The 14,648-nt window shown below is 33.4% G+C and overlaps 1 protein-coding gene across 13 annotated transcripts in view; it reads right to left on the bottom strand.

The window, feature by feature from the left end:
• LOC126883019 (sortilin-related receptor-like) overlaps positions 1-14,648 on the bottom strand; it is a 339,261-nt gene that overhangs the window by 66,442 nt on the left and 258,171 nt on the right. For 2 of the 13 annotated variants that reach the window (XM_050648200.1, XM_050648199.1), the window contains exons 5-7: positions 10,987-11,249; positions 7,787-8,109; positions 6,973-7,519 (exon numbers count right to left, since the gene is read on the bottom strand). The exons of the other annotated variants lie outside the window; for them this stretch is intronic. In XM_050648200.1, coding sequence (XP_050504157.1) covers positions 6,973-7,519; positions 7,787-8,109; positions 10,987-11,249 — 1,133 coding nt within the window. The remainder of the gene's footprint in view (positions 1-6,972; positions 7,520-7,786; positions 8,110-10,986; positions 11,250-14,648) is intronic. 13 annotated transcript variants of the gene reach the window in all.

The following is a 14,648-nucleotide window of genomic DNA, read 5'->3' as shown; positions in this document are numbered from 1 at the left end:
TCACATAGTTTTTGAGGGTTAAAAATGGCCCATTTCGCAATTTTTCAATTTTTAATCGCTTATATGTCAAAAACATCTTTAGAGAAAAGTCACTAAAGACCTTTTCTGTTTGGAATGATCCAAAAAACATAAAAAAACTTTTTTCCATGCAAAAAAAATAATTTTAGGAAAAAACAAAAAAAAACGTTTAAAAAATTTTTGACCACCTTTTGGTCCTGGCAACATGCAAATTTGTTAAAAGGACTACTTTTTGAGTAAGATTGTGCAAAAAATCCGAATCAGAATATTTTTCCTAGCGGATGCGCAGTGGCTTTTTGGACTATATAATACAATTTTAATTTATTAAATTGTTACAAAACTCCCTTTTTTTCTTTTACCCAAGCATTATCTAATTTTTTATACAAATAGAATTTTTTGATATTTTTATTATTTATGGGCAATTGATTATATATTCTTAGAGCAAAATATTTAATTGAGCGTCGCGTGATTGTTTTTAAAGTGTGAAGACATTCAGCACTCAATTTTCTTCTCGTTTCATAATTTGACACTTTTACTTTACGAGGAATTTTATCTTTATGAATATTTTTAAGTAGCTCTAAGCAGTATAAATGCCGAATATCAAGAACCTGAGTTTCATGAAAAAGTTGGTCTGAGGGATATGTTTTTCGTTTTCCATATATTAGTTTAAGAAACCATTTCTGAGTATTTTGAAGGGTCACCAAATGGCAATCAGCTACTAACTCCACCCCATCCTAAAATCCCATATACAAGATGAGATTGTACTAGAGACAGGTACAGTATTTTAAGCTCTTCAACATCCAAAAACTTTTTAAATAGCGGAATTTTGGTAGCAGTCCTCGTATTTTTCTTATAATATTTTTTATTTGTAAGTCCCATTTAAAGTGCCTGTCAATTAAAACTCCTAAATATTTTTATGTACTCTGCTTTAAATATTTGTTGTATTTTATTTATTTTTAATGAATTAAAAATTGGCAGATAATGTTTATATATTGCAAAAGGTATATATTTAGTTTTTTCATAATTTAATGTGAGTTTGTTTATTTGCAACCATGTTATTATAATTTTGAAGTCTTGTTCTGCTATAATTTTAAGATATTCCCAATTATCGGCCTTATAAAAAATTGCGGTGTCATCAGCAAAACTAATTATATTTCCAGCAGTTTTTAGTTTGAGCATGCCATTAACATAGAGTGTAAAAAGTAGAGGGCCTAAAACGGTCCCTTGCGGTACGCCATAATTAATTACTTCAGGATCACTTTTGACACCATCACTTTCAACAAATTGTTTTCTGTCAGTTAAGTAACTCTTTAGTAATGTCAAAACCCGTCCTCTCAGACCATACTTCTCAAGTTTTTTCAACAAGATCTCGTGATATATCGTGTCAAACGCCTTAGCTTAGAGGGATCGACGAATATGCATAAACTACGTTTATTAGACTCAAAAGCTTCTGATATTTGTGATGTTAGTTTACAAATAGCATCTTGTGTCGATTTTCTTTCTCTAAAACCGTATTGGCATACGATATTATCTAAACCTATCCAAAAAATTTACTAATCTATTTTTTAAATTTTTTTTAAATATTTTGGAAAAAACAGATAACAAAGAGACTGGTCTGTAGTTAATCACGTCTTCTTTATTTCCTGTTGTAAAGAGAGGTTTGATTTTGCCTATTTTCAGACATTCTGGAAAGCAACCATCCTGAAAACATGCATTAATAGTGCAGTAACTGAAGGTTTTCACCTCCGATTTCGTTGAACCTCCATCGATTTTCATGAAAATTGGTGAGTAGTTAGAGAATACCTCAAGGAACAAAGGTGACATGATGCTAACTTGCGCTTTTACCCTGGGGGGGATGCCACCCCTTCCTGGGGATGAAAATTATTTTACTGAAAATAATACCACTAATCCATAGAGGGGCAAATTGTAAGCAAGATTTGTTACATAAAGTTATTAATATAAATCAATATTTTTTGAGATATTAAAGATCAAAAATTTTATTTTTTCGTAAAAAATGCATATTTTAAATCTGTTTTTCACGTATAACTCAAAAACTATAAGCTTTTACAAAAAAGTTATTATTACCAAAATTGAAGACAATAAGAAATTTAATACACTCCTCACTTGAAGAACTAAACTTATGTTAATTCAAAGTAACTTATGGGTAATTGAATGTATAATTTTTTTTGACGAGTACTCAAATCTAGTTATTCAATCTTATATAACGGGAAAACTATCAATTTTATAAAACATACCTGCTAAATACTTGTCAAAAAGTACTTCGGAATACCTATCAAATGAGCTCCAGAAGAAGTTAATAGCATTAAAATTTCGCAAGTAATGATGAAAATAAGAGAACCATTTCGAATTTTTTAGGAAAAAGTGAAAAATAAAACGTACGCCATTTCCACAAAAATTAAAATTTATAGTAATCCTTATTATAATTTCTTTATTTTAGCATAAGTCTTCTTCTTCTTTGAGTGCCTCTCCTATCGGAGATTGGATATCATTAGGGCGATTCTAATTTTATTTACTGCTGCTTAGCATAAGTAATGATTTCAATAATTTTGACCGGTTTAGAATGCATATTTTTGGAAAAACGGTATAATTAAAAAAAATCAGAATTTTTAAAATTAGCGTAATTTTCATTTTCTTTTGATAATATCTCGAAAAAAATGATAAATAACCAAATTTTATTTTTCTGTGTATTAAATAGTTTACCAGTTTTACTATTTCTGTAGGGTAAAAAATAACCGAGATAGAAACGTTTAAAGCTTAAATTTTGCTGCGAGAACCACGTAACCGGGGCCATTTAACCTTTTATGTTTTAAAAAAGTAAAGGGTTTTAAAGATTAAATTCAACGCGGTTTAATAGCCCTTGGAATTAACTTTCAAATTGTTTTCAGGTGAACCTAATATCGTAAAAATTAACGGAGTTATTTAAAAAAACACAATGACATTTTTTGGAAAAATTTTCAAGAGATAAATTTTGAAAAAATTTTGTAGCACAAATTTTAATGCAATCAACTTGTTCGGAGGCTCAGTTGATAAATATTTCTAAGTACTTTGACAACTGTTTAATAAGTTTATCTTATAACATGAATCATTTTCCCGTTATTTAAGCTTGAATACTTAAGATTTGGGATACATTCAATTACCTATACCTCACTTTTCGTTAACACTAAAAGGTTTTTCTAGTAAGCAGTTTATTTGATTTTTTATTAGCTTCAATTTTGGTAATAATAACTTTTTTGTTAAAACTTATAGTTTTTGAGTATTTATCAAAAATCGATTAAAAACATGCATTTTTCTCACGAAAAATTAAAATTTTTGATCTTTAATAACTCAAAAAGTTTTGATTTATTTTAATAACTTTATATAACACATTTTGCTTATAATTTTTCCCTCTATCGAAGTATGGGGTTATTTTAAGAACCTAATTTTCACCCCCGATAAGGGGTGGCATCCACCCCAGGGTAAAAGCGCAAGTTGGCACCATGTCACCTTTGTTCCTTGAGATATCCTCTAACCACTCACCAATTTTCATACATATCGATGGAGGTTCAACGAAATCGGAGGTAATAACTCATACCCACCTTCAATGACTGCACTATAATGAGAAAAGTTAAAGGAGTAATAATTTCTTCGAATGGGCGAAAGAAAACCGATTTCAGACTTAAAAACATTCTGAAATAGAACAGTAGCAAACTACAAGATAAAGATATACAAAAAAATGAGCAGCACATACAATTGAAAGCAAGAAGAATAAGAATTCGACAAAAAAAATAAAGAAAGAAAGCAGGACAGACAATGTTATCAAATCATAATGAAGTTAACAAACTAGACTACAGGGAATAACGAAGAGAGTGAAAAAAGATGTATACACTTGAGTCCACGAGTCTACCCGTGCGTCATTAATACCTGGCGACATAAAACACATACTGTTTATCTAGCATCATTATCTTCCACGCATGAAACTAATGACAAGCCAGCTACCGCCTGTTATTAAGTAAAAACACATGTTTTCACATATTTTAAGTACAATTTCTGAGGTTTTGGCTTGTTTACTTCTGTGGCTATCAGTTTGTTGAATTTTTTGCAGTTATTTTGTCGAATTTTTGCATTTTGAAGTTTTTTATAGTATACAAACAGTTGTTTTGAGAACTAATTTTATATTGGAGTTTGACATTTTATGGTAAGTTTATGTTATTTTACGATTAATTTTGACAACGTACAAAGCTAACCTCATTGACACAGTTAAGGAATGCTTGTGTTTAATGTTCCGGCAAAGTGAATAAAATAACAAAAAGAAACTATGTTATTGAATTTTTGTTTTTGAACTGGACTTGGAAAAAGCATTTGATCGGGCGCCACGTAACAAGATCTGGGAAATATTAAACCGTAGAAATGTGAAACCGAAGTTAATCCAAGCAATAAAGAGTATATATAAATGTACACGTAATAATGTAAGAACGAACAATTGCTCATCTCTTGAATTCTAGACAAGGACAGGTGTAAGACAAGGTGGTGTTCTGAGTCCTTTGTTATTTATCACTCTAATGGACGAAATTGCAAAAGAATGCAGGGGTAAGGTAAAAAGAACTAGGGTTGGGGTGTATAAACTTCAACAAGTTTGCGTGTCAGAGTTGATATATGCCGATGACCTGGTTATTGTGGCAAAATCAGAAAAAGACTTGCAAGTAAATGTGAATGTCTGGAATGAAGCCTTTAAGAAATTTGGGATGAGAATAAATATTGAAAAAACAGAAGCTTTAGTAATATCGAAAACACACGAAAATATAAATGTTAAGTTGAATAATGAGACCATTACACAAGTTGAGGACTTCAAGTATCTAGGATCAACAATGAATAGGCAAGGAAATATAGAACCAGAAATAAACAGCAGGGTAATGAGTGCAACAAAATTATACTATGCACTAAATAAAAGTTTTATTAGGAAGAAAGAAGTAAGCCTGAAAACAAAAATGAAAGTATTTCAAACCGTATACGAGCCGGTGCTACTCTACGGTAGTGAAACGTGGACAGTGAACGACAACATCCGTAGTAAAATCCAAGCATGCGAAATGCGATATTTACGGGCGGTATCCGGGGTGACCAGACGTGATCGTATAAGAAATGAAGACATACGTGAAAGGTGCGGTGTTGGAAGGACCTTAGACAGACTTGAAACGAAACAGTTATCGTGGTTCGGACATATGGCGAGAATGAGTGAAGGTAGAACTGTAAAGAGGGTATGGAAAGCGGCATCTGACAACAAACGAAGAAGAGGCAGGCCAGCAAGAACGTGGAATGCAAATATTGGAAAGGCTTGCGGAAAAAGAAATATTGGGTGGAGAGAAGCAGAAAGACTAGCTACCGACCGAAAGGCATGGAGACGTCTCATTTCTCCACTTACCTCGACACCGTAAGGTACAAGAGGACGGCTTAAGTAAGTAAGTAAGTAAGTTATTGAATTTTTTTATAAATTGTTTATTTATTTATTAATCAATGATAATAAAAGAATTTATTAAGCTACTTTAAATGTTGCTGTAATTATGCACCAAAATTTTAAAGCAAAACTTAAATTTGACATTCTATTTATTTGATAACGTCAAATTTTGTACTATAACCCGTGATCGGAGTAATACCCACTTTCTGTCACTTACTGTTGCGTTTAGTAAATTTCAGACTTATTTCGTATGACGCACGGGAAAAGAGTCGTGGACTCAACTGTAGTGCCGAAAACACAGTATAATAAATAGAAATAAAAAGAAAGAAAAATGTAAGATATTGAAGAAAAATTGCGAAATAAAGAAATTTTTTCGATCAGGAAGTAAGAAAGACAAAATAGATATTTTCCTAACAAGTGCAGAAAGTCATACTTTTCCGCACGCGACTGCAGTTTGCCGAACGACGCAAAGCGGGCGTTCGGCAAGCAGTCGAGTGAGGAAAAGAGACTTTCTGCAAGCGTTAGGAACAATATTTTTTTTACGAGTCTTTAAAAAATGACCAAATCTTAATCAATTAATTTAATTAATATGAAAATACATACACAAATTAATTCTTTGACAAGATTGTCAAAACCAAACTTTCAGCATAATTGGTTAGCATGACGACGATCTTGGTTTCCATGACGACGATTCAAAACCACTGTTATTGTCTACTGATTTGACTTTCGAATATTATGTCAAAATTATTTTATTTCATCGAATTCTCGCGTTAATTTTATTAAAACATGAACACAATAAGATATATTTGAAATAAATTAGTAAATAAGATCTAAATATTAGTTTATTGCATGTATTATAATTACTTTAAGGCCATATTAACGTATCTAAATTAACACGCGTGCGGAAAAGTAAAACGCGCGTGGAAAACTAAAACGCGTGCGGAAAAGTAACACGCGTGCGGAAAAGTAAAACTTTCTAAACTAAAATGCGTGCGCGAAAGTAGACATTTTTGCACGCTCGTAGAAAAAAGGGTTATCAGAACAAAAATACTTATGAAATGAATTTCGACTCGATAACTGTAAATTGGAATATTTTCCTAACGGTGCCTTTTGGTATTATCATACCTGGGTTAAACAGAGAACCTGAATCGAGTCGAAATCCATTTCACTTATTCCCCGTTAGAGGGCGTTCTAACCATACTGCGATATAAGTAGTTTTAATTTATATCGAGAAACTACGGTCGTGTTGGTGTAAATTTGTCTTCCTCCTTGACAACAGGTAGACCTAGCAATAGTACTATCGGAGGATGGAGGGAGACAGATTTAAATCAAAATGAAACCGAAGATTTTCTTATTTAAAAAATACTTATATGAGATTGAGCTAATGCTAAGGAATACTGAAGACTTTCTGAAGACTACTAAAGACTGAAAAATAAGGATTTCGCTAATTCCTGATAAATGAGCAACTATACATGTATAAAATATTAAATACATTATAAACTTACCATTCAAAATCAAGCAAATCGCATTCACATACAACTGTAGATTTGGGTTGTATGTAATCCATGCCGTTTAGACATTTCGCCAATGGCATTCTTCTTTGGTAGGTTACTTGCACTCCCAGTTCACATGGAATATAATTTCGAATGCCTTCACTGTGGCTAGGAGACCACATTTTGTAATCATCTTTCGTACATTTACGTTTAAACACTTTGGTGAAGTCAACTTTAACGATAATCCATTGGTGGTGTTCTGGTAAAGATCCAAACATAGTGAAAACAGTAGTATTTTCTCCTGGTTCTGTCATTAAACCGTATAATCTTAATTCTTCATTATGGAATTCGGTTTGATTCCAACTTAGTCCTTCATCTATAGAATATTCAATGTGACGAGTTTCTCCTTTTGTTTTATAATATTTCACAGCGGATAGAATACCTCCGTGATCTCCCATATTGAAAAAGTACAATTCTCTAAGTGTTTGTCGCCATGTTACTCCCCCGTCCAAGCTTATATATATTCCATAGTGACTTTTCAAATTCTTTCCTAAGACACCTGAAATTTAATAATAATTATCAATTAAAAATGGGACCATTTGCAGCTATAGATTGCTAATAGATTTTTAAATCAAATTCATAAATCGTTGCAAAAAATTGGTATTAGAACAATTAACATTCTTGTGGTTGGAACACATTGGTTACTTCCACACAATAACACATAATACAAAACCTAAATTGTTGTTCCCAATTTCCTGCTTTCTTTAAAACACAAATGTAAAGAAAATTAAACAAACTAGAATTATTAGTAATAACAACTACATACCTGTGGCCATAATAAATCCAGGAGCTGATTTACTCGATAAGATTCCCACTGATCTAGTATCAGGTAATAACTGATTGAATTTCTGACTTAAATGTAACGAACAATTTCTCGTAGTTACACAACCTGACGACTGACCTTCTGCATCGAAAGCAGGTGGCTGAATTAATCTCCAAGTCGCTCCGTGGTCGAAAGTAATGACTGATCCCAAATGTTGAGGTCCCAGATGAGCCCCAACTGGTTTCGACGTGACTCTCGACGCTATGTAAATACCTGTCAGACCTTCTACTTTATAAACATCTGCAAATGCTTCTTCTGACATGTGGCTAAAATCAAACATTCGTATATTAGACTAAGACCCGCTATAGGTGACATTTTAGGCACGATAAGACCCTATAACTTAAATAGTAGAACCTAAAAACGCTGTATGAACGTATGAACACTGGTCCGTCACTTTTTAGTGGCACATGCGTCGACAGTGGCGCATCAAACTTTCCACTTATGGACGGGATAAATAAATTAAAAGGTTTTAACCCTCACTCCCAGAATTCAATTTTTTTATTTTTTTGAGTTCTATGTGAATAAAAAATAACACTCAGCGTAATTTTAACCTACCACCCTCTTCCCCCTTCATCCACCATCAACAACTTCATTTTTCGTTTTTTTTAGGTGGGATGTAATTTTAAAATTTTAAAAAATTCAGGCATAGTTGATAGTCCATGTGGTGAGACCGCTCCTGTCTGAAAAAAATTCTGATTCGGTTTCTTTGTGGATTCTTATTCAAAAATGTCCCCTTTGAACAAATCTGAAGGGTGCCGGGCGGAATTTTTGGGCAGAAATTGTTTAAACAATTTTCTTAAACAAATACAAAATATCACCTTTTTTTGCTCTGGAACATGTATTTTTCAATTTTTTGGGCCATTTTAAACAAGAAAGGTATCTTGTAATTTTTCTTAAAAATTGATAGTTTTCGTGTTATAGGCGATTTAAAATCTGAAAAATGCTAAAATACGCATTTTCGAGGCCTAAAAACTCATATTAGACTATAACTCGAAAACTATCAATTTTTGAGAAAATTTACAAGATACCTTTCTTGTTTAGAATGACCCACAAAACTTAAAAATATATGTTCCGGAACAAAAAAACGTAATCTTTTGTATTTGTTTAAAAAAATTGTTTAAACAATTTCTGCCCAAAAATTCCGCCCGGCACCCTTCAGATTTGTTCAAAGGGGACATTTTTGAATACGAATCCACAAAGAAACCGAATCAGAAAATTTTCCAGACGGGAGCGGTCTCACCACATGGACTGTGAGGCTTTTATAAAACATGTCTATTTTTTATAGATCCGTAGGTCAAGTGTATGTACAAGGTTATTCACTATATTTTGACCCCCTTGTAAACTGCTTTATTTACAGAATTAGAAAAAAATGTAAAATACAAAAGTTATTCGATTTTTAAAATATGATTTTTTGACATATATAACATACTAGTGACGTCATCCATTGGGCGTGATGACGTAATCGACTATTTTTTAAATGAGAATAGGGGTCTTGTGCTAGCTCCTTTGAAAGGTAATTCAATTCTCAAATACATTTTACTGCTGTTAGAAAACAGAAATAAAAGTTTATTGCACAAATAAACATTGATTTTTGCTTAAATTCAATGTTCAAACTGCCAAGAGGCAGATGGGTGGCAGCTTGAACATTGAATTTAAGTTAAAAATAATGCTTATTTGTTCAATAAACATTTATTTCTGTTTCCTGACAGCAGTAGAATGTATTTTGAGTTAAATAAATTACATACATTCTTCTTTTTGTGTCAATTAATTTAATTAAAAAGATTTTTTTTAAAAACCCTGTATAATTAATCATGTTAATATTTATATTACTGAATAGGGAATTGAATAACCTTTCAAATGAGCTAGCACTCGACCCCTATTCCCATTTAAAAAAATAGTCGATTACGTCATCACACCCAAATGGATGACGTCACTAGTACGATATATATGTCAAAAAATCATAATTTAAAAATCGAATAACTTTTGTATTTTACATTTTTTTCTAATTCTGTAAATAAAGCAGTTTACAGGGGGGTTAAAATATAGTGAATAAACCTGTACGTAACCTCAAAATTTTTTTTTGGAAAAAAGCGTATAATTTTCTTTTGGAGATGGCTGCAGGTCTAATTTTTTCTATTTTGTGTATTTTATCAAACACTACCTTTTTAATTTTTTTCAGATTTTTCCGCAAGGTTCGCCACCTTCAAAAATCCAAAAAACTGGTTTTTTGGGGGTTTTTGGGGATTTTCCCTAGTTTATAGACCTCAAAATAGATTATGTCAACGTTTTTTTTCTAGGTTATATGTAAATTGAAGTAACTGGGTCATTTAGAATATTTAAAAATCGGAGAAACACGTTCAAACCCCCAAAAACCACATAAATAAACAGTTTTTTTTTTGGATTTTTGAAGGTGGCGAACCTTACGGAAAAATCTGAATCAAAACACATGGCGACGAAAAATGTGCTCTTCCACCATGACCACCAGAGATATGTCAAGAATAGATCTGGCTAGGGATATGCTAAACAATGCATTGGGGTGTAACGTCGATATCAAGTACGGTGGTCTAGCTATCTTTGTCTGTCGTGCGAGTGTGAGCATATCTACCAAGAGGTGGGAGTAATGGAACGACAGTAACACAGAGGCGGCAGCCATCATATGCTAGAGAGAGAAAGCTAAGCGCCAGTAGAGAGAGATAGATAGACCACCGACCCGAACTGCTCCGCGTTTCGTTATTTTTCGGAGTTGGCTAAATCTATGTGTCTAAGATCTTTGATGATATCGCACCGACACACACCTCTGCCATCGCTACGTTGGCGTAAATTGTTCAAATTTTGTTAAGAACTGCTGCCCCATCCACCGTATTTTCCAGATTTGACCTCGTGCGACTTCTTTTTAGTTGAATGAGGAAGTCATTGCCGCCACGGTGGTCTACTTTGCAGTAGTAGGAAAAACGTATTTTTCAGATGGATTAAAAAAGTTGGGAGCAGGGAGCATCGCTGGGTCAACTGACGAGTAACCAATCCAAAATTGACTTTAACCGTGGTGTTGGCAGAAACACATCATGGTTAAACAACTTGAGATATTTGTACGGAAAATCAAATATATCATTATTACACAGAAATCAATATTTTTTCATACTTACTGAAGCCAAGTGTCTTGCCAAGTAGTTGAAGGGAAAAAGACGAAAACATCCTCCAAGGACAAAGTGAATTTGACCTGTTTTCCATTGCCAGCTAAGCTTTCCGATACGTACAAATGAGATGTTGTGTTCGAATGACCTGCTGCAACAAGAGCTCTGGTATTGGTCACATCGACGATGAAGTAACTTTTGAATTTTTCTTTGGAATCGAAGATGCATAGCAGTTGAGCACCTAACTTGTAAGAAACGTATAGTTGTAGCTCTCCCTGAAATATTAAACTAAATTAATTTTTAAGAATAAAAATGTATGTAAATATTAATATGTGAGTTTTTTTGTTGCTATATTTTAACACAGTTATACACATAGTTTCAAAAGTTATGCATCACCCCTCGTATTCACGATGTTTACGCTTTTATAAATCGGTATCTTTATCACATGTTTAATGGGCCTTTTTTATAAAAAATATACCTTTTTTGGTTTTTTATTTTATTTGAATACCCATTTAATTGACCTCGTTTTGCCAAGGTGTAAACATTTGAAAAATTTATTTTGGTGAAATTTTTGAAAACGCTATTAAAAATGAATCGTGCTTTAATTTCTGAGTTGGACCGTATAGGAATTATCGGTTTAGTTGAAGAAGGCCATTCACAGCGGTTCGTGGAGGAAAGAGTGGGTGTTTCTCAGAGTGATGTCTCACGGATATGGAATAGGTTCCTGGAGACAAACTCGATACGGAATAGAGTCGGTCTGGTAGACCCCGAGTTACCAATGATCGACAGAATAGATATATCAGAATTTCCATCGGTAGAAATTCTTTTAAGTCTGTACCAGCCCTCCAAAGAGAATTCAGGCATGCTACAGGAGTTAGAGTATCGTTGTCTGCAATAAGAAGAATTTTAGACTCAGGTATGAGGAGTCGTAGATCAATAAGAGTTCCTCAGCTACAACCTAGACATGTTTTGGACCGCCTCCAGTGGGCTCAAGAACACATACAGCTCCCCCAACAGTTTTAGAATTTTGCGCTTTTTTCAGACGAGACCAGAATCTGTTTAAATGGTGATAACCGGCGAATTTGTGTGTGTCGAGAGCCAACAAGAGCTGCACAACTAGCCACACACGAATTCGCTGGTTATCACTATTTAAACAGATTCTGGTCTCGTCTGAAAAAAGCGCAAAATTCCAAAATTGTTGGGGGAGCTGTATGTGTTCTTGAGCCCACTGGAGGCGGTCCAAAACATGTCTAGGTTGTAGCTGAGGAGCTCTTATTGGTCGACGACTCCTCAAACCTGAGTCTAAAATTCTTCTTCTTGTTGTGACAACGATACTCTATACTCTGACTCGTGTAGCATGCCTGAATTCTCTTTGGAGGGCTGGTACAGACATAGAAGAATTTCTACGGTTGGAAATTCTGATATATCTATTCTGTCGATCATTGGTAACTCGGGGTCTACCAGACCTACTCTATTCCGTATCGAGTTTGTCTCCAGGAACCTATTCCATATTCGTGAGACATCACTCTGAGAAACACCCTCTCTTTTCTCCACGAACCGCTGTGAATGGCCTTCTTCAACTAAATCGATAATTCTTATAAGGTCCAACTCAGGAATTAAAGTACGATTCATTTTTAATCACGTTTTCAAAAATTTCACCAAAATAAATTTTTCAAATGTTTACACCTTGGCAAAACCAGGTCAATTAAATGGGTAATCAAATAAAATAAAAAACAAAAATGGTATATTTTTTATAAAAAAGGCCCATTAAATATGTGATAAAGATACGGATTTATAAAAGCGTAAACATCGTGAATACGAGGGGTGATGCATAACTTTTGAAACTATGTGTATTATACAGTAATAAGTGCGCTAAGAACCGGCAAATTATCGCAAAAGATGGAAAGCATAATAAGTTGTGAGATAGTATGAGATAAAGCATATTTTTATTATTATACGTGGCTAGTTGACTTCAGTCATAATAATACGAATGACGTTGAAAAATATTTTATTTTAATTCCCCCTGTCATCTTCACAAGAGTGTATGCGACGCGCGACGTCTTTTAAGTGGATTAAAAATATTTTTGAGATTATTTTAGAACATGATCTCGTTAAGTCTTTGAGTTCGTTAGCTTAAATGGTTTAAATGGTAAAGATATTATTTTATAGTTGTTTAATAAAAAAAGAAAAGTCCTAAAATAAAAAGCTGATAATAGATATTTTAATCATCTAGGCACCATTGAGTGGGCACCTAGATCACCAGACCTTACTATTTTAGATTTTTTGTGTTATAATATGACAAGGATAAAACATGTTGCATAAAACAGAGATATAATATGCGCAAAAAAAGCAAGATTTTGCCATCAACTTTTAAACGTTCCATTTGGAGTTACAAACGAAAACATTTGCAATATCTAGTATATTAAATTCCATATAAATAAGACCAGGAGAACAGTTTTTTTGTTTTAAGAATATTCAGTTGTGTTTTTATAAAAAAAAAAATGAGTAGAACTTCTCCAAAATAATTATTGTCTTTAGGTACTTTTCACAACTTTTGACATAGTTTTTTTTATTTTTACTCGATAAAAACTGAGATGCAACAAAAAAACCGCTTCAAGCCAATACAAATAAGATTCCACGAATATTTTTAGAATTCCAATTTCTTAGTAATGATAAAATATCCGGTATAAATGTAATTTACTAATTCACAAGTGACCTTGAAAATTTAACCACAAAGAGGAATTATGTATGTATTTTCTGAAATTTTCTTGTTAACTAACTAGCAAAAAAATTGTGTTAAAGGAGATTTTTTTACTTAGGAATTGTTTGATTATAACGACTAGTACAAATAATTTATTACTATTAATTTATGGCATCGTAAAGCAGTTGTTTTAAATGTAATGGTAATTTCATAAAAAACAAACAATAATAGACAACTGAAATATTGTTTCACATTAATTAGACATATCACTGAAAATAATCGGTCCAAAAATCTCAAAATTTACATTTTTGTTTGATTTTAGCTGTTCTACACGTCTAAAACATCTATCGTTATCACCTGAATCACCTTTGATGATAGATGCTGAAATGCAAATAAAAAATAACTACATTTCATGCTTGGAAATAATAGGCGACTACCAAAGCGGATTCAGACCGGGAAGGTCGACTATAGACCAGATCTTCGTCCTACGCCAGGTGTTGGAAAAAACTGGGAATTCAACCGCGATGTACACCAAATCTTCGTGGACTTCAAACAAGCTTACGATTCTGTTAGCAGAGAAGCATTGTGGGAGACTATGGTAGAAATGGGAGTACCTGGAAAACTGGTACGATTAGCAAAGGTGAGCACGGAGAACGCTTCCGCACGAATCAGAGTTGGCAGCAACACGTCGGAGGAATTCCTCATTGACACAGGACTTAGACAAGGAGATCCTCTCGCCCCCCTGCTGTTTAACTTCGAACATGCAGTAAGGAAAGCTCAGCCACAACTGACAAACGGATTTGCCGCCCAAGGATCAAAAATACTATTAGCCTTTGCAGATGACGTGGACACAATTGCACAATCCACCAGAGATGCAAAAGAAGTTTTCACCTTATTCGAGAACGGAGCCAAGGAAGTTGGTCTTAAGGTCAACGAGGACAAGACCAAGTACATGGTGGTTACGAAGAACCCA

Source organism: Diabrotica virgifera, chromosome 4, assembly GCF_917563875.1.
Source record: "Diabrotica virgifera virgifera chromosome 4, PGI_DIABVI_V3a".
NCBI lineage: Eukaryota > Metazoa > Arthropoda > Insecta > Coleoptera > Chrysomelidae > Diabrotica > Diabrotica virgifera.
This window is presented reverse-complemented; position numbering and strand designations above follow the sequence as displayed.